Genomic DNA, 20,181 nt, shown 5'->3' with positions numbered 1-20,181 from the left:
GTATAAATTGAAGGGTGACAAAATGGGGGAGCCCAAAACTAGGGGGCAAAAATAGAGTGGTGAATGTCTGGAATGATTGGAAACAGACAAAACTGTAGTGTGGAAGAGACTTCTAGAAAGTCACACGAATATGAAGAGCATGGAGAGATGTGAAACATGCATAAGCAGAAGAATTGTCATTTGATTTGTACATCAATTTCTGCTTTATGTTCTTTATCCAGTAAAGCAGGAAGTGAAAGACAGAGCTCCTAACATCATGTCTTGTCAATAATGACATTCATGGATGGACAAGCTCCCCTGCCAAGAGAAAGCACCTTCCTAAGCATCATCTAATTGCAAGTCATCTCATTAAGTGGTGTCATTACTAATACACTAGTTTAAGGGCAGATTCTGCGTTGGAGTTAATGCATGCAACGGGCCTCAACAGTTAAATAAGTAGGGTGTCCAAATCAGGCCAATTAACACTGGACAGAGCAGAGCAGTGGTTACCATTCCAGTGACAGGGCCATGACTCCAGCGCTAGCGGTGTCACTCCATCTGCTGTGGTCTGCCATGATAGTGTGCGCCAAGACTCCAAGGTTAAACAGTGACTCCTTTAGTTTGATGGACATCTGAAAAAACGTTCCATTTCAGGTGCAATATTCAAAGGAGATGGGTGATACCCGTCTTTTCTTCCTTTGGGGTGCAGAGGCCAAGGAGAAAATGAAGAAATATCACAGATAACAAAGCAGGGGCTTTTAAAGAATTTACCAAAAACCTCTGAGGGATTCAGGAGTTCCAGGAGCCGCCCTCCACGTTTCTTCTCATAGGTGGCAAATCCTCCATCTGGATTTCTCATGCTGAGTAGCTACAACAGGACAAGAGGCATTAGGCAAAATGCACTTTGTTTCTCAACTGTCCTGAAACCAAACCTGAAGATGTATCAGTGTCTTTTAGGATATTAAGAGGCAGAATGGGGAAGGGGCAAAATCAAGAGTGGATACAGTGAGCTAACCTCTACTGATGTGAATGATAATGACAGGATATACACTTTGAGTTCCCAATGAATCATGGTGGATTTCCAGGGACAGTCAAACTAGCAGAATGGGTGAGGCAGGCAGATTTAACACAAGCATAATTTCATATACAGTCATGCGTCGCTTAATGCCTACGATGTGTTCTGTGAAATAGGATGCAATTTGGACATTGTAGGACCACTATATTATATACTTAGCAAAGCTACAACACTCAAGGGATGTGCGATACACAAGATTAGATGCTGCTGCCTACGAGTCGAAATATACACTGTTAAGCGGTAAACTTTTTATTTGTAGGTAGGGAAAATTCACACTAAAATAACAATAAAAAGTACAGTACATACAGGCATTTGTTATGACTATCAAGACATGTATTATAGGTTATATATGTACTGTACCATTGTACACCTGGCAGTGCAATCGCTTAGCATAAAAGAGACATGAGATACACACGTTGTGTGTATGAAGCTATTGCCTTCTCTACGTCTGCTCCATCCCGTTTTCCAATCAGGATTTCTGAACGATTATTATAACTCTATTATAACCTTATGGGACCACGGACATATATGTGGTCAGATATTGCCTGAACGGATGTTATGCGGTGCATGACTTACCCATTTGCATGGGTAAGTGCAGCTCCAACTACATTTCAAAAGCTCCACAGAAAATGGGAACATCCCTGATTGCCACCACTAGCCAAATCTGCAGTCCGTGCCATCTCACAGTGCACCACAGTTTCTCACTGAGGTGACTCTGACAGCGCCTTTGACACTGGAGACCACTGTGACCAAGGGAATCAAGGACAGGAAGCACAGGGGCCCCACACAAACAGCTCACTCTACTGCAAAGTGGCCTAGAAGCATTTTGCTGCTCCTTCATTGTCCCACAGCTCCCTCTCCAACAACCCTGCACAAGAACCTTGACCAGAAGGTCTTCAGCCTTCGTGCAACAGCTTCTCAAGGGCAAATAACTGGAGGATGTCAATGATGCCAATCCACAAAAAAGTGAAGAAATATTCACAGAAACCCCATCATCCTCCAGAAAGTGGGGCACAATCAGAAAGTTCTGTGAAAAGAATTTCTTTTGACAAAAAAAACAGATCGATCATTGTTGGATAAAAATGGCAATGTTATGGGAAGGAGCAGAAAGAACCAAATGGATTAGATTAGCAGAGAGCTGGCATGAATTCACTAGGCTGAATGGCCTCTTTCTGAAAACTTGCTTCACTTCTGCAGCTTACCACGTTGACAGCATCAAACAGTCGCTCCTCAGAGATATGTTCTGTTATGAAGGGACACTTTTCCTGCAGCAGCATTATTGACTTCAAGCCTTCTGCTGTACAATCTGCCACAATCCAGCCACAGTCACGGGTACTAAACGAGAAGCCTCCCTGAAACATTTAACACCTGACATGTTACAGCAAGAACAGAATCTGAACTGAGTAGACAAAGCACAGGAGAGGGAGGAGGAAGCCACTTGAGGGTCCAGGCCTATCCTTTCATTCTCCCAATTAGAAAGCAGACCCTTTATCCTTCGATTTCTGCTCCCAACGGCTAATCAATTGCAAGCTTTCTTTGTCAGGATTTCTCCATCTTGTTTGCCCCGATTTTGACTGGCAATATCTTCTGAATTGGAGTGAGCACAGACATCACTCCATCTGTTACATTGGCAGCTTTTATTCTACCACACCTGAGACACACAAATATTTCTTCATTGCCTCTGCAAGTTTCTCTTTCATTACTAATTGACCTGACAACTTTTAATGAATCGTACTTTGCTTTTGCTAGTTTCTTCCTCTTTACTATCGATACATTTTTTATTTGATAATTTACTTTCATATCTTTCAGCGGTTAATTAATCATTTATTTGGCTGGCACATTTAGCATAGCAGTTAACGCAACACTATTACAGTCCCAGTGACCCGGGTTCAAATCCAGTGCTGTCTGTAAGGAGTTTGTACATTCGCCCTGTGTCCCGAGTGGGTTTTGTCTGGGTGCATCGGTTTCCTCCCACCTCCAAAATATATGTGGTTGTAGGTTAATTTGTCTGAAATTGGGCAGCATGTTTAAATGGCCAGATTCAGCTTAGACTATGCTGTAAATAAAATTTAAATATAAAATCTTTCATAGATATCTATGACCTTCTGGCCCAGCACTTCAAATCTTAACAAGCCTTTTACATTACAAATTAGCCACAGATTGATCACTTTTTGTGGAGTCTATTTCTCAGTGTATTTTCATTCTGAATCATGAAATAAGTCTTTGAATGTCTGCTATTGCAGGTTCCCTTTAATCTAATTCCACAATCGACCAGAGCTAAACTACTTATCAAATCTATTTTACTGTATATGCCATTGTATCGGACAATTCGAAAAACAAAACCTTAACAATCAGGTCGCCCTATACGAGTCTAAAATTCTTGCCTTGACAACTGTCGCAACACTGCTGCCATCTTCCTGCTGGTTCTGATGCAATTTCGTGCACGCTCTTTAGTTATTTGCAAGTCCCAGGGTTCCTGCACGGGGCATATCCACTCAGCCCGACTGCCGTCGGCTCTGTACAGGCTTTAAACAACCTGTTACAGGAGCCAACAGTGGTTTATTTTAAAATATTCAAATAAATTAAAAACCTTTAAATGATCATTTGTTATTAAAATATTGTGATTTCCTTTTAACAGCATCCACTGGTCAGTGGTAGTGCCAGATTTTTTTTTTGGGGGGGGGGGGTCATCTTCTTCAAAGGTTATTGCTTAAAACCAACATTTTGGGTGGAAATTCTGGGGTCATCCTTTGCTCGAGTTATCTTATACAACAGCATGTAAGGTAATTTTTAAAAAAAAGACTCCAGTTACAATTTTTACTCTCATACTTCATGTTAATTTCCATTACATTATGATTCTCTCCCTCAGATTTTCTGAGATCACTGATAATTTCTGTCTCATTACTCATGGGCAGGTCGAAAAATGTCCCACCCCTGGTTGAGCCCACAATGCTCTTTGTGCATGTCCATAATCTGGTAAGGTTACATTATATTTGGGATTCATGTACATGACTATGTCTCTGTCCAATACCATAACATGGTCCTCTCTCCTCCGGTCCTTCAAAGGTCTCCTGTGCTGTGGTCATACCCTCAGGTTTTGTTCAAGCAGTAAGAATTCTGGACAATGGCAGAGACTCCATCTCCAGGGAAGGAACATTGCTTTCACTGCATTCCACTAATCAGCTTGCCACCACCACCCCCTCCCCCCACCTTAACTAGTTATTCCAGTTCCTTTCTCTCTCAACCTAGTCAAGACTCCTCCCCCTTCCTGCAAAGTCCACCCCTCCACCTATTATCTCCCACCCTCACCCTTTTCTTCTGACATGTCACATGTTCTCTCACACCTTGATGAAGGGCCCAAGCCCAAAATGTTGATGATGTATCTTTACCTTTGGTAAAGGCTCTGTTTGACCTGCTGAGTTTCTCCAGCATTTGTGTTTTTTCACTTAACTTGTGTTTTACCTCTAATATCTCCTGTTGATCCTCAGTAAAGAACTTGGACAATTCTTTACACAAAGTGCCCCATTAAAAAAAAAACAAGTTCCTCTTTGCAGTCAATACTTTGGCTGAGAGAGAGGATGCATAATACTTTAAAGTGAAGCTATCATCTATGACAATTTCAAATGTCAAGGGATATTGGGCAAGAAGAACATGGGAAAATTAGAGAACCAGGAACTGGAGGCAACTCACCTTGTTCATCTGACGATAATACTTCTTATAATCAGGTGGATTGTCTCGGACCTGAAAGAAAACAGCAACACATTTAGGCTGGGATTTGTCTCTTCTTTTCTCTTAGTCTGGTTTCTTTGCTTTACAAGTAGAATTACTCAGAAGCCCACGTTGTACATTTACATACTGTGGTGCATCAACAGCTGTGATAAGGGAGGGCGGCAGCAGGGAGGGGGTTCCTGGACATTCGGCCAAATGAACAGAGGTCAGCAAATTGGACCACATCAGGAAACTAGCTTTTCAATTTCTTTAACCCCTCTCCAATTGTTTCAGAGACTCAGAATTAGAGGGATTAACATTAACCTAAGTGGAAGAAGGAAGGAATGGGGTTGGAAATAATGTGACCTCACTGTGGAATATGTGGTAGATTATTTTCAAGGTGGGGTGGGGGGCAAGGGGCAGGCCCACTGTGGGGGAGGGCGTGGGGCAGGGCCACTGTAGTGGGGAAGGTGAGGGGCAGGCCCACTGGGGAGGGGGGTGGGGAGGAAGCGAAGGACAGGCCTACCGGGGAGGAGCAGGGGGAGGGAAGGTGAGGGGCAGGCCCACCAGTTTGGGGGGGGGGGGGTCAGGCAAGAGAAGCCTCTGCATCATCATCTCATCATGTAAACTGTACAAACCAAGAGACTTTTAAAGTAGGAGCACAGATGAGTGACAGCATTTCTCCCTCCCTCCCACAAGATTCCTTGGATATCAGTTAATGATCAAAACTGACACTCCAACATGGATAGGTACATACATGTATGTGAAGGGTTGTGACAGGAGGCAAGGATGAGATTGATGGGGGGGGATGGGTTTGTATGGGTCAGCACTCAATTGTGGGCTGAAGGGTCGGTTTTGTTCTATGTAACATGTTACTGAAGCAAAAATAAGAAAAACTCAGCAGGTTGGGCAGGATGTGTGGAAAGAGAAACAGAGAGTTAACGTGACAGGTTTCAGATTTTCCTGCACATGCAGGATTTTATTCATTTTCATTTTAATCCTGGTCTTGGTCCGACAGTTGGTCTGCTGGTCATTTGGATGTTAAAAAAAAAAATCACTGCTCTTGGGAGTTCTCTTCCTGAATTATTCCCAGTTGTATAAACATGATCATCTTCCCATCACCCAAAGAGCAAAATATCAACAGGACATATGAGTTGCTCTTTTTAAGACTCTGGAATCTTCTTATGGAATAGGTCATTGATACAGTCTGGTGACCCACTTACCAGCAAGTGAACTGGCTCCCAAAATGGTGGATGTGCTATGAGAAATTGACCTGCAGACAACAAGATTTTATCTGGGCTGATGACATCACTGATGTCACTTCCTGTCCATGTGACAGAAGCAGTGATGTATATACACCCAGCTTGCAAGCCTGGAAGTGTCAGTCTTGCACTAGACTCCACAGCGTGTACATCGACTTCTCCGCATATACATCAACTCGACAGATTGTACAGAGATTCCACAACATATACACTGATATCTATAGTAGCTCAGTATAGAATACTTCGCTACATTGGTGACCCAAATGGTTCAAACGATATTTGGACCCCAACATGGGAAAATTTTTCTTCAATGCACGCCGTGGCTCTGAAACTACCATCGTTTTGGACTTCACAACCACACGTATGGTTTGACTAAGCAGAAGCCCAATTTCAATTGGGGCAGATAACTATGTAGTAAGTGCCCTGGATCAAGAGATTCTATGCAGAGTTTCTGATTTTCTTCAGCAGCCTCCAGAGAAGGGCAAGTATATGGCACTCAAGAGTCTGCTCATCCATACCGTTGGCCTCTCACGACGTGAGCGTGTGACCGGTTTACTTCCTTTGGATGGCTTGGGAGACAGGACCCCTTCCATGCTCATGAATGAAATGCTGGCACTAACGGAAGGACATAGGCCCTGACTCGTGTTCGAGCAACATAGGAACATAGGAAGTAGGAACAGGAGTAGGCCAAAAATGGCCCATCGAGCCTGTTCCGCCATTCAATACGATCATGGCTGATCTAATTTATGACCTAACTCCACCTACCTGCCTTTTCCCCATATCCCCTAATTCCTCTATCATGTAAAAATTTATCTAACCGAATTTTAAATATGTTTAATGAAGCAGCCTCAACCACTTCCCTGGTTAGAGAATTCCAAACATTCACTACTCTCTGGGAAAAACTATTTTTCCTCATCTCGGTCCTAAATCTACTCCCTTGAATCTTGAGACTGTGTCCTCTCGTTTTAGTTTCCCCGGCCAGCTCAAAAAAACTTCCTACATCTATCCTATCCATACCCTTCATAATCCTATATGTTTCGATAAGATCTCCTCTCATTCTTCTGAACTCGAGCAAATACAATCCTAGACGATTTAATCTTTCATCATAAGTCAACCCCTTCATCCCAGGGATCAACCTGGACCGTCTCCAAAACCAGTATATCCTTCCTCAAATATGGAGACCAGAACTGGACAACTCCAGGTGCGGTCTCACCAGTACCTTATACAGTTGCAACATTACCTCCCTACTCCTGAATTCAATTCCTCTAGCGATGAAGGCCAACATTCCATTTGCCTTCTTAATAACCTGCTGCACCTGCAACCTAACTTTTTGCGATTCATGCACAAGCACTCCCAAGTCCCTCTGCACAACAGCAGGCTTTCTTGGAGCAGTTATCAAAAGCTGCTGGCCAATGAGGATTTCAGTGACCCACGGAGTTGCAGCCTGTGCTGACATTTTATTGTGGGCTAAACCAGAAAGCGTGACATCCGTAGGGCAGGTCACCAGATCCCGCTCACAGCACCAGGAATGTGCAACTCCAACATTAGACTGGCAGCAGGTTTGATCAAATCCATTGTCAGACCGCCAGTCGGTTAGGAGACAACGGGACAAAGATAGCACCATCAACAATGGGGCGCAGAAGCTCGCCGTTGCCGACCTCTCTGTGTGTTTCAGGGAAATGCCAGGGCCAGCTGTCGCTAATGGCTGCTGCAGCTGGCTATCAAGACAGCCTTTTGTATGTCTGCGATAGACATTCTGGCCAGCGTTTCTTGGTGGATACAAGCACGCTTCCCCCTTCGGGGCATGTCACATGCAACAGAAAACCCAGTCCATCATTAAACTGCAGTACTATCCAGACATTTGGCACATATAGGATCCTGCTTCAGTTCGGCAATACGAAATTCACTTGGACATTCACATTGGCCACGCTATTGGGAGCTGATTTTCTCAGAGCACAAGGCCTGCTGGTTGATCTAGACCACACATGTCAAACTCTGGCCCGAATTATATTTGGCCCGCAAGATCATTTCAAAAATGTATTAGAGGTGACCCACCCTGCAGTGCGAGCCGATGCTGTTTTTTGGTAATGTCACCCCCACCATCCTCCCCCTTCATTGCACATCCTTCCCCACCCCCTAACTATCCCCTCCCCCCCTAAAACCACCCCCCTTAAAAGATGGCCAGAATATTCTCAAAAAGGAATCCAGAATGGTAAAGTTCCACAAACCTTCTGCTGGGAATCCTAACAACACCCGGGCATCAGATCCATGGGACGCGGAGGGAGCAAGAGTGTTGCAGGTTGACCGTGCAAACTTTGAGAACGGGGAAAACAAAATTGTAACACGAGAAGTCTGTTGATGTCATCAGCCGGCAAGCCAGTTGGAAGGCTCCCCGCACAACCAGTCACTTCTCCCACCTGTCGAGCGGTGCGGCGGATTGGCAAGCGCCTGTGATTTCCTGTCGGCGCGACGGACATGGCAGGCTGCGCACGGCCCCCGCTGTTCCGCAAAGGCTGATCGGTAGCGCGCTGGGCCTGAGTGGGTGGGTAAGCAGGGGTGGGAAAGCAGGGGTGGGCAGAGGGTGTAGGTGAGGAGTAATGGGCAGGGGAAGTTATGGTGGTGCAAGGGGCAGTTAGAGGGAGGGATGAGTAGAAGGAGGGGTGGATAGGGAAGAGATAAAAGTGGAGGGGCAGGGCGAGTAGGGGAGGGGTGATTAGAGGGTGAGAGACGGGTAGAGGGAGGAACAGGTTGAGGGGAGAGGCAGTAGAGGGGCGTGTATAGGATGGGGTGGGTAGAGGCAGAGCGAGTGGAGTGAGGGGTGAGTAGAGGTTGGGTAAAGGACTGGTCAGGTAGAGGGATGGTGGGTCGAGGGTGAATAGAGGCCTAGAGCCTGAGGAGTGAGCAGGAAATGCTGAGTCCTGATGCAGGCCAAAATGGACACAGCCTGTGAATGCTGACTACATCTCCACAGGGACCAAATATGTTTCCCTCAGGTCAAGCAAAGGGTGAACTTGAGCTACCTACTCCTGACCTGTAACATTATCCTCCTAAAGTTATATCCTAAAGTTTAACATTACACATGTTGAAAGAAGAGAAAACATGCAGATGTTGTTGAAAATTTTCAATAAATATTTAGTTCGGCCCTCGACTTAGTCCAAGTTTTTAATTTTGGCCCTCCGTGAATTTGAGTTTGACACCCCTGATCTAGACAGATGAAGGCTCGTTCATAGCAACACTTCCCAGACCTTCACCCTAGGTGAGGCCAAGCTGTCAGCCCCGCATTTAGACTCCAGGTTGTTGGCGGAATTCCTTGCAATAATTACGCCACAATTAACCTCGGCGATGCTGAAACATGGGGTGCAGCACCACATACCAATTGAAGGGCCAGTGCTGCATGTCCGAGCTTGCATGCTCTCTCCAGATAAACTTCATCTGGCCAAACAGGAGTTTGAAAAGATGGAGGACACAGGTATTGTACAATGGTCTGATAGATCCTGGGCTTCCCCACTCCACATAGTACCCTAAGCCGCAGGCAGATGGAGACCCTATGATGATTACTGTATGTTGAACGAGGTTATCACACCGAATTGTTACCGGTACCACATTACAGGACTTCATGTCCAACCTGCAGCCTTCATCTTTTCTAAGGTGGACCCGGTCCAGGGGCATCATCAGATCCAAGGATCAGAATCCCAGATTCCAAAATTGGCTATTATTACACCCTTTGGCCTTTTTGAATTCAGACGGATGCTTTTTGGGGTCAAGACTGCCAAGCAGACTTTCCAACGTTTAATGGACAGAGTGGGATGTGATCTCAACTTTACCTTCATATACCTGGATGACATACTTATCGCTAGCTGCAGTCCTCAGGAACATTTGTTCCACCTGCACAAGTTTTTCACTCGTTTGTATAATTTTGGCCTGACTATCAACCCGGCCAAGTGTCAATTCAGCATAGCGACCATCGACTTTCTGGTTCGTAGAATCGAAAAACATGGAGCAAAGGCACTACCAGCAAAGGTCGAGGTGATCCGGGCCTTCACTAAGCCCAGCACAGTTAAAGGCCTCCAGGAGTTTGTTGGAATGGTGAACTTTTATCACCGGTTTCTACCATCAATGGCTCGCATCATGCGCCCCCTCTTTACCCTGGTGTCAGGCAAGGCAAAAGATGTCATTTAGGACAAAGAATCATCGGCGGCATTCGAGAGCTCCAAGGAAGCACTGGCTAATGCTGTGTTTCTGGTCCACCCAAGAAAGAATGTCCTGACAGTCCTGACAGTGGATGCGTCCAGTACAGCAGTAGGAGGGGTGCTTGAACAGTACATCAATGGGCATTGGAAATCATTGGCTTTCTTTATCAAGGACCAAAGACCACCAGAACTCAAGTACAGTAGTTTTGATTGAGAATTGTTAGCACTCAACCTAGCTATCAGACATTTCAGGTACTTTCTAAAAGGCAAGCATTTCATGGCTTTTACGGACCACAAGCTACTTACATTGGCCTTTACTAAGGTTTCAGATCCATGGTACATCAACAGAAACATTTAGCATATTTTTCTGCGTTCACAATGGCCATTGAACACATCTCAGGAAAGACCAACATAGTGGCAGATGCGTTGTCTCGCCTGGCCACACAATCCCTGCAGACCTTAGCTTAAGGGATGGACTATGTTACGCTTGCAAAAGCGCAATAGTCAGACAAAGAAATTCCCCGTTATGGAACAGGAGCCTTGAACCTGCAGCTGGAAGAAATTCCGGTAGGCCCGGGGGAGCTCAAACTACTATGTGACATACCTACAGGTCAACCTCACCCAATTGTTCTGGTGGCCTGGAGGCAGCAAGTATTTGACACGGTACACGGGTTGGAACATCCATCGATCAGAATGACTGTCTGGATGGTACCCAACAGATTTGTGTGGCATGGCCTTCAAAAACAGGTCAGCAATTGGGTGGACATGCATTAGTTGCCAGACATCCAAAGACCAGCAACATACGAAAGCCCCACTACAATCTTTTGAACCGACATATCAGAGGCTTGACCACGTACAAGTGGACTTTGTAGGTCCCCTGCCGGTGTCACATGGTTCCCGTTTTCTTCTCACTGTCGTGGATTGGGCCACACGATGGCCAAAGACGGTTCCACAGGCAGACATGACTACCGACATCTGCGCCAGGGCCCTCATTTCCATTTGGATAGCACATTTCAGTCTGCCAGCACACCATGTCTGACAGGGCTGCCCAATTCACATCAAGCCTCTGGCCAGCAATGGCCACCCTGCTTGGAACCAAGTGGCACCACACAACTGCATATCACCTACAATCCAATGGACTAGTAGAAAGATCCACAGGCATTTGAAATTGGCCCTTATGGTGCATCTGCAGGGACCCAACTGGTTGACGAATCGCCGTGGGTACTCTTGGGCACACGAACAGCACTTAAGGACAATATAGGTGCCTCATTGGCAGAGCTGGTCTAAGCACACCCCTGATGGTTCCAGGAGAATTTGTATCAGACTCACGAGGACGGGAAGCAGTCCTAAGCAAGCTCCGCAAGAAGCTCGGTTCTTTTGCGCCCATACCGACATCTCAACTTGGTCAGGCCCGATCCTATATACCCCAGAACCTGCAGGATTGCAAGTACATTTTTGAACAGAAAGTAGCACTCCGAGCACCAATCCTGCATCCGTATGAGGTACTAAGACGCAATGGTTCAACGTACATTTTGGAAGGTAAAGAGGAACGTTTTGCAATTGAATGCCTCAAACCTGCCTATCTAGATCTGCACAGACCAGTTGTGGTTCAGGTGTCTCAGTGGGAAGGGCAACAAACAAAAAAAAAAACAGACTTTAGGGGTCCGCAGTGGGGGGGGGGGGGGGGGGGGGTCATGTGGCGACCCACTTACCAGCAAGCAAACTGGCTCCCAAAATGTCAGATGTGCTATGGAAAATGCAGGAAATTGACCTACATACAACACAGGTTTTTATCTGGGCTGATGACATCACTGATGACTTCACTTCTGATCCATGTGACAGAAGCAGTGATGTATGAAAGCCTGGAGGTGTCAGTCTTACATAAGACTCCACAGCATGTATGTTGACTTCCCAGTGTATACATTGTGACAGAATATATAGATATGTTTTTGGGAGATAAAATGGGAAAAGTTTGTAAGTGTAGGTCACATAGAAACACTTTAAAAGAGATCTTATTTGAAATACTGGACCTCTGCCCAATGCAAGACATATCGGGGCCTCACAGCTTTTACAAGAGCTTTGAAGAATGCTGAAAAGAATTCACTAATGGATTATTGGTTACAAAAGGCAACAGAGGAAAGAGCATGTAGGAGCCACTGCCATCTGGAAGAGGGTCATGTGGTTTTGCAAGCAGAGAGAGTCAAACAGGCTTTCTCTCAGAGAGAGTCAAACAGGCTTTCTCTCAGAGAGAGTCAAACAGGCTTTCTCTCAGAGAGAGTCAAACAGGCTTTCTCTCAGAGAGAGTCAAACAGGCTTTCTCTCAGAGAGAGTCAAACAGGCTTTCTCTCAGAGAGAGTCAAACAGGCTTTCTCTCAGAGAGAGTCAAACAGGCTTTCTCTCAGAGAGAGTCAAACAGGCTTTCTCTCAGAGAGAGTCAAACAGGCTTTCTCTCAGAGAGAGAGATCACTTGTACGGTGTTGCAGATAGCAGCTGGGACTGGAACAGGACAAGCTCTCAAGCTTGTAGTATGCCCCATTTTGGAAGACGGCCTGGTCAAAGCCCTTGTGGTTCATGCAAGAGGAGAGGACTGGCTGTCTAATGTTTCACTTGGAATAAGAGAAACAAGAAGGAACTCTGTGCTGACCTGAAAGAAAGAGGTTATCATCTGGAGAACCCTGAAGGGACAAGTTTTGTCAGCAAGACACTGGAGTGGCTGATGAAAGTACTTCAGTTGTGGATGTCCTGGAATAACAAATCTCTTTCTGAAAACTGACAAGAACCTTCCTGAGCGGTAACCATTTATCTTTCAAACACCAAAGCCTGTTGAACTTTAGAAATGTTAAATTCTGTGCATCATATAAGAATTGCCTGCAACCAATGAACTTGGAGGAATGAGAAGTGAGATTGGACTCTGAACCAAAGAATTTTTCTGAACTTACACATACACATTTCATACACGTCCACTTAGAATTAGAAGGGGGTTAAGTAAGTCAATAGAGATAAGTTAAAGTTTGATTCTATTTTCATGTTTAAAGATAATTAAAAGCAACTTTTGTTTAAGTAATCATTTGACTTGGTGACTATCTATTGCTGCTAGATTTTGGGGTCCTCTGGGCTTGTAACAAACTCAACTCGACAATGTGTACAGTGATTTCACAACGTGTACACCAACGTGTACACCAACTTCGCTACATCAGCTTAGAACATCTTAATACAGTAAAAGCCCCAGCACCTTTGTGGATTGATAGATGCTGGATAAGTGCATTTTCCAGTTGCTTACAATGCCTAACTAATACACCTGCATTAAGAATAAGCAGTTTAAAAGACAAAACTACGATACTGTACTTACGCTGTACAAACTTCATTTATGTGAATATATAAACCTTAAAGCATTTTATTTTATTTTCAGTCACATTCTTTGAAAACATTTAACCACTGCTACATCTAGAGGTTCCTCCTCCTCCACAAACGATAACATTATAGAAAATTAACACCTCCCCCCCCAAGTTTACAGATAAAATCTCTGACTGGGGCAACTCTTACTAAACAGGGATAAGGAGATATTTAAGAGAGTTACCCCAACATCTAGCTGCATCAACCAGCTCTTCATCCTGGGTGATGCCATTACTGTTTCAAACGGATGCTATGAGCAAAGCACAACCAAGATACTCCACTGCCTGAATATTTGCTCCCACCTTCACCAAAGATTTTTGTTACCTTTTTTGAATATTTTACATTTTCCAAAGACTCATGCAAATCCAATGAACAAAATATTACATTCTCTTTCCACATTATATGATTTCCAAGTCCTTATTTTCCCCTCCTTGCACTCTCCCCTTCCTATCTCTTAAATTATACAAATATAAAAATACAAACATACAAAAACCATCTAAATACCAACATTCACAGACCAAATTGGTAGTTTGGATAGTTTAAATTGTTCTTCCCCAATGTCCCCGAGAAGGTACAATTGCGTATCCTGTGGAAAACCCAACTTTGTAATTTTTTTTCAGTGTCCCCCAGGTCTGGTTATGTGTTACATCAGAGAACATTAATTTTTACAATTTTAAACTTGCATATTTTTTAACCTATTATTTTATTCTTGTTTATTTTAATTTTTAAAATTTATTTTCCTAGAATTTTTGCCAATTGCTTGAATTCTGGATACCAGGAGTTTTACTGTTTTCATGACATTAAAGAAATGAAAAATCTTTTAGCAAAGCAAGGAACAATAACTAATTTTATCTCTCCAGAGATCCTGTCTGACCTGTTGACAATATCTAATTTCTTGCTTGCATTTCAGATTTTCAGCATTGACAATGTTACGAGCCCAGTGGACCCCAAAACCCAGCAGCAATAGATAGTCACCAAGACAAAGGGTTACTTAAACAAAAGTTGCTTTTAATTACCTTTAAACATGAAAATTGAATCACACTTTAACTTATCACTATTAACTTAACTAACCTAACTTAACCCCCTTCTAATTCTAAGGACAAGTGTATTTAGTGTGTGTGTGTGTGTGTGTGTGTGTGTGTGTGTGTGTGTGTGTGTGTGTGTGTGTGTGTGTGTGTGTGTGTGTGTGTGTGTGTAAGTTCAGAAAACGTCTTTGATTCACAGTCCAATCTCACTTCTAATTCCTCCAAGTTCACTGGTTGCAGGCAATTCTTATTACTGTGCACAGAATTTAACATTTCTAAAGTTCACCAGGCTTTGGTGCTTGAAAGGTTACCACTCAAGAAGGTTCTTATTGGTTTTCAGAGAGAAATTTGTTGTTTGCTGGACACACACAACTGATTCTTTTTTAATCAGCCACTCCAGTGTTTTGCTGAAGAAACTTGCCCCATCAGGTTTCTCCAGATGATAACTTCTTTCTTTCAGGTCAGCACAGAGTTCCTTTTTGTTTCTCTTATTTCAAGTGAAACATTAGACAGCCAGTCCTCTCCTCTTGCATGAATCACAAGGGCTTTGACCAGACTGAACTAAGCACTCACAACCCAGCTTCCAAATGGGGTTTTCCACAAGCTTGCCAGCTTGTCCTGTTCCAGTCCCAGCTGCTGCTGCTGACTGTAAAACTACAGAACTGATCACTGTCCCTCTCTCCCTGAGAGAAAACCTGTTTTACTCTCTCTGCTTGCAAAACCACATGAACCTCCAGACAATCTGCAGCTCCGACAAGTTCTTTCATCCGTTGTCTTTTTGTAAACAATCCATCAGTGAAGCCTCTTGGGCACTCTCCAAAGCTTTTGCAAAGGCTCTTGGTGCCGACATGTCTATCATGAGCATAGCTCCAGTATTTTAAATAAGATCTGTTTTAAAGTGTTTGTATGTGACCTACACTAAAAAAAAACCTGCCCTAATTTAACCCCCCAAAACATATCTATATACAATACAAACACAACATAATGTCACACTATATTTTGCTTTCCTATTTGAGTCTCACCGAGTTACTGCTAAAACTCTCGAGTCCTGATGCACAGAAATAATTAAAAAAGCATCAAAATGATGAAGTAACAACATTTCACAATCAGTTGGAACTGCAGTATCAGACGTTACCTGTGTCAGTTCTAAGTAGTCATGGGCGCGCTTAAGGCAAGAAGCGAATTCTGGAATACTCTGAGCACCTGCCTGTATCAAGGGAATTATTGGAGGTTATCATATCACTTAGACAATAAAAATAAACACATATCTTTCAGAGTGCAATCAGCCTGAACTCAATCCCATTCATCAGTGTATGGGCTCCAGATAAAGCCGACTAACTACCTTCTTGGGATAGGGTGATCTTGGCTGATAAAACTGAAACAGAACACAAGTACGATCATGGTACACAGTTGAGTATTTGCAATTCCTCTCGTTCAGCAGGTGAAATATTCATCTTAAAGATTCCAATCAAGATCGGGATTTCTTTAATAGTAAATTCCTGATTTTCCAAAGTAGGGATAAAAATACAGTAAAAAAAAAGTTTCTGATATCGGGGGGGGGGGGAATTTGTAGATGTCAGATTAGTGAATTTTCTGGTTACTGAAGTTTGCATGTTGCATGATTAGTGAACTATCCATGGTGGGGGGGGGGGGGGGTGGGGAGGTGCGCGCCAAATTTAAACTTTTGTATTTTTTTTAACCTGTTTATTTTATGCAATTTTTTTTGGTCAGTTGCTTGAATTCCAGATAATGGGGATTTTAGTCTATAAAGACTTCACGATTGCACTCCACTGGGATCCACGACTATTCTGATTGACACCGATACCACTCCCCTGCTCCTTCCCCCTGCTTCATAAACCCTAGACTTATAAAGGAAAGATACACCCACTCTGCCTGAAGTTCTAACACACAGTAAGAGCACAGCAGATGGCAGAGGCTGATTAATGGTCTCACCACAGCAACGTGAACATAATTCAAAACTGGATTTTGACCATCCCAAAAATGAGTTAAAATGTGAAACAATAATCCCAACCTATCTGTTTTGTAGAAGGTGGACATTCAATCATTCCCAGAGCACCATGTGACATGTAACTCTTACAATGAGGGTGGCCACCTCTGACCTAGCCTTTATCAGCTCAGGAAACCCAACATTAAAAAGGGGGATAAGATCTCTCTGCAGCAAAGATGCTTCCCCCTGTAATCAAGCTCAGGGGTTGGGTAGCACAATAACTCTCTACCCACCCCTCACCCCCAGCAAACATGGAAAACCTCACATCCAATTCAGTTTGTGGCAAATCAGTTAATTTGGGAATGTTTGCAGAACAAAAAGTTCAGGCCAAGGCAAGTCATTTCTTCTAGACACAGCTCTGACCATCACTACAGTGAGGCTGCAGTTGTACTGAAGAGTTAATCTTAAGAGAGTAACAAAATGGAGAGGACCTCGGCCCATCATTCTGCACGGATCTCCAACCACCCACTTTTATTCTCAACAAATTCCACCCCCCCCCCCTCACCCTTTCCAGGCTCTACTGCTTATCAACACTCTGGGGTCAATTTAGAATGGCAAGTTAACCTACAAGCCTATTGGGGATGAGGAAGTAAAATACCACTGTCATGGGAAGAACAGGCAAGATCCACACAAGCTGACAGCACCCAAGGTCAGGACTCAAGACAGCAGCTCCTCCAGCAGCACCAGTGAGGCACCCAGGGCTCAAGTCTCCAACTCCTCCATGCCAGCACCTCCAGGGGGAACCACACAGCAGTTAAAGTCAAGATTCTTTCTATCCTTTGGGAGAATTTCTTTGACTTCATATTTCCTCCAATCCTTTTCATCTATTCATGTGCTCCAATTAATTAGTTCATCCATGTCCCTCATCATTTTATACATCTCGAGTAAATCTCCTCATGGCTTCCTTTGTTCCAAAGTAAACAACTCCACCAGGAGTAAAACAAAAATGTCTGCAGACCCCACGGTTGAAGTAAAAACACAATGCTGGAGAAACTCTATAGGTCAGTGTACTTTATATTGCAAAGATAAAGATACAACGTTTCCGACTTGAGCCCTTCATCGAGGTAAGAGCAAAATGTATTCAAGTGTCCAAATGAGACTGTGGGGGGGGGGGGGGGGAACACAGACCCAGAGGGAAGGTAACAGGTAGAGAAGTAGGGGGAGAGCATACTAGCAAACGTGTGGGGGATGGGGGGTAAGGAGATGGCTCTGTGAACGGAGAGGGAAGTGGATAGAGAGCTGGACAAAAAGTCAGAGGGATGGAGAAGAGAGGGAGAACAGGGGAGTGGTCTAGTAGAAACCAGAGAAGCCAATTGTCTATATTTTGTCCATAACTTGATGAAGGGCTCATCTACAGGGAATGCTGCTGTCGGAGAGCAGCAGCAATCATCAAGGATTCACATCGTTGCTGCCATCAGGAAAGAGGTATAGGTGCCACAAGATTCGCACCACCAGATTCAGGAAAAGCTGCTACCCCTCCACCATCAGACTCTTCAACTACAAACTCAATCAGGGTCCCATTTAAGGACTCTTACTTGTGCACTTTATTGATCTTTTTTCTTCTCTCTATATTGCAGCCAATTTGTTTACATTCTTTATTTGTTTACATGTAGGATGTGGGTTTTTTTGCACTATCAATAAGTGGTAATTCTGCCACGCCCTCAGGAAAAAAGAATCTCAGGGTTGTATGTGATGTCATGTATGTACTCTGACAATAAATATGAAATCTGAATCCAAAACTTTGGTTATGTATCTTTATCTTTGCTATATAAAGGACACTGTTTGACCTCTTGAGGTTCCCCAGCATTGTGTTTCAACTTCACCTGAAACAGGTGCTCTTCAAACTGCCTGGCAGTCCTTGTACCTCCTCTCCTCCCTCAGAGCCAACTATTATGTCCCAACTTTCAATGCTGCTTTCCTCAGAGTGGAAACAGGACATTGTCTGAAAGGAGAATAACCATGAGGATGGATGGACTTGCTCCAGAGAGGCTGCAGAGGAGATTCAGCTGGGTGCTGCCTAGGGTGGTGTAGATCAGTTAGAAAGAAATTGGACAGGCTGGGCTGGATTTCTCTGGAGCCAAGGGGAGGTTAACTAATAGATAATGTAAAATTATGAGGGTCATGGGAAGAGGAGATAGCAAGGATATTTCTCATGACTGGGAATGAAGGGGATCAAACAATAAAAGGGCATACATTTCAAGTGGTTTGCTGGTTGGGAGGGAGAAAAATTCCCACGCAGCTTGTGTTTGCTACATCAAATAAGCTACCAGAGGAGATAGTGGGTTTAGCTAGAATCACAACAAGAAGCATCTGATGGATATGAACAACTATGACTAAGATGACGATACAGCCAGTGCAGCCAAATGGGATTGGTCGAATTAAGTACATGTTTGACCTGGGGTGACAAATTCTTTCTGCTCAACCCGCCAACCATGACCTTGGTACATGAAACAGCTCTGGCTACTCACCTCAAGGAAGGCCTGGACTGCAAAAGCCGTATCCCACAACTGGGATCCGTTGGTACCCTGGGCAGAGATATAGATTTCAGTGCAGACAGTGAATACCCAATGCCCCTTTGACTGCATGCTTGAAATCTAGTGTCATTGCAAACAGCCCCTCTTGTCACTCCAATCAGTATTGAATCGGTCAAATGCTGTGAGTCAGCTTTTACTGAAGTCATTATTCAAAGCATCATTTCTGCCTTATTATGTTACAGCATGCAAAACTTGGGAAATAATTCAAAATCACAAGGAGGTGTTTATAAAAATCAGATATGACAAGGTATTCAGGTATCCTATTATTAAATCCAGAGAAGGGGTAAGCAAGCATAGATAGTGCAAGTATATAAAGGGCTCTTCATGGGAAAGAAAAGTCAAAACTTTTCACATTAACAATAAGTTCTGCTGCAGAACCACCTGCTTTCAGAAGAGGAATGTGGTACTGGACCTCAAAACAAACATTCATGTGTCAAAGAGAAATGACTGCAATGCTACAGTGAGACACAGCAGCGCTGCTTCATTTGTTCTTGCATTCCAACCCAACAGATCCCAGAAAATCTCTTGTGCACATGAATGAAATCCTAAATGGCAATGGTTTTTACAATTAAGCAATAATTAATTTAAAAGGGAAGTTCTTTACCTGCATCTTCAGTCCGTCAAGGCCAAGCCTGTGAATTGAATATGTTGCTGGAATTAACAGGTTGTTTGGATGGTTTTTTCAGCAGTGTTTGGGATAGTGATGCTTTATCAACATTGTCAAGGTGTTTGTCCAAAAACATCACTGATGATTCGTAAGCAGATTTACTTTGTTGTGCCCTCTCCACACCGGATGTAATCAGGCAGACAGCCCTCATAGCAGAGAGACCCAAAATGCAATGAATGGCAGCACAGTTAGTGCAGCGGTTAGTGCAACACTATTACAGCGCCAGCAACCTGGTTTCCCCTCATGTTCCAAAGGTGGCACGGCTTGTGGCCAGAAAGGCCTTGCTGCGGCTCTGTGAATAAACACCAACCAACAAGGCTGAACACAGCATATTGGCCTT

The 20,181-nt window shown here is 43.9% G+C and overlaps 1 protein-coding gene across 1 annotated transcript in view; it reads right to left on the bottom strand.

The window, feature by feature from the left end:
- The window catches only part of lss (lanosterol synthase (2,3-oxidosqualene-lanosterol cyclase)), an 83,105-nt gene that overhangs the window by 25,584 nt on the left and 37,340 nt on the right, over positions 1-20,181 (bottom strand). The window contains exons 11-16 of the mRNA XM_069934045.1: positions 19,779-19,806; positions 19,109-19,165; positions 15,768-15,839; positions 4,745-4,795; positions 2,257-2,406; positions 751-847 (exon numbers count right to left, since the gene is read on the bottom strand). Coding sequence (XP_069790146.1) covers positions 751-847; positions 2,257-2,406; positions 4,745-4,795; positions 15,768-15,839; positions 19,109-19,165; positions 19,779-19,806 — 455 coding nt within the window. The remainder of the gene's footprint in view (positions 1-750; positions 848-2,256; positions 2,407-4,744; positions 4,796-15,767; positions 15,840-19,108; positions 19,166-19,778; positions 19,807-20,181) is intronic.

The sequence above is a fragment of the Narcine bancroftii genome, chromosome 4, assembly GCF_036971445.1.
Source record: "Narcine bancroftii isolate sNarBan1 chromosome 4, sNarBan1.hap1, whole genome shotgun sequence".
Classification (NCBI taxonomy): domain Eukaryota; kingdom Metazoa; phylum Chordata; class Chondrichthyes; order Torpediniformes; family Narcinidae; genus Narcine; species Narcine bancroftii.
Note: the sequence above shows the minus strand (reverse complement) of the source record. Positions and strands in the feature narration are given on the sequence as shown.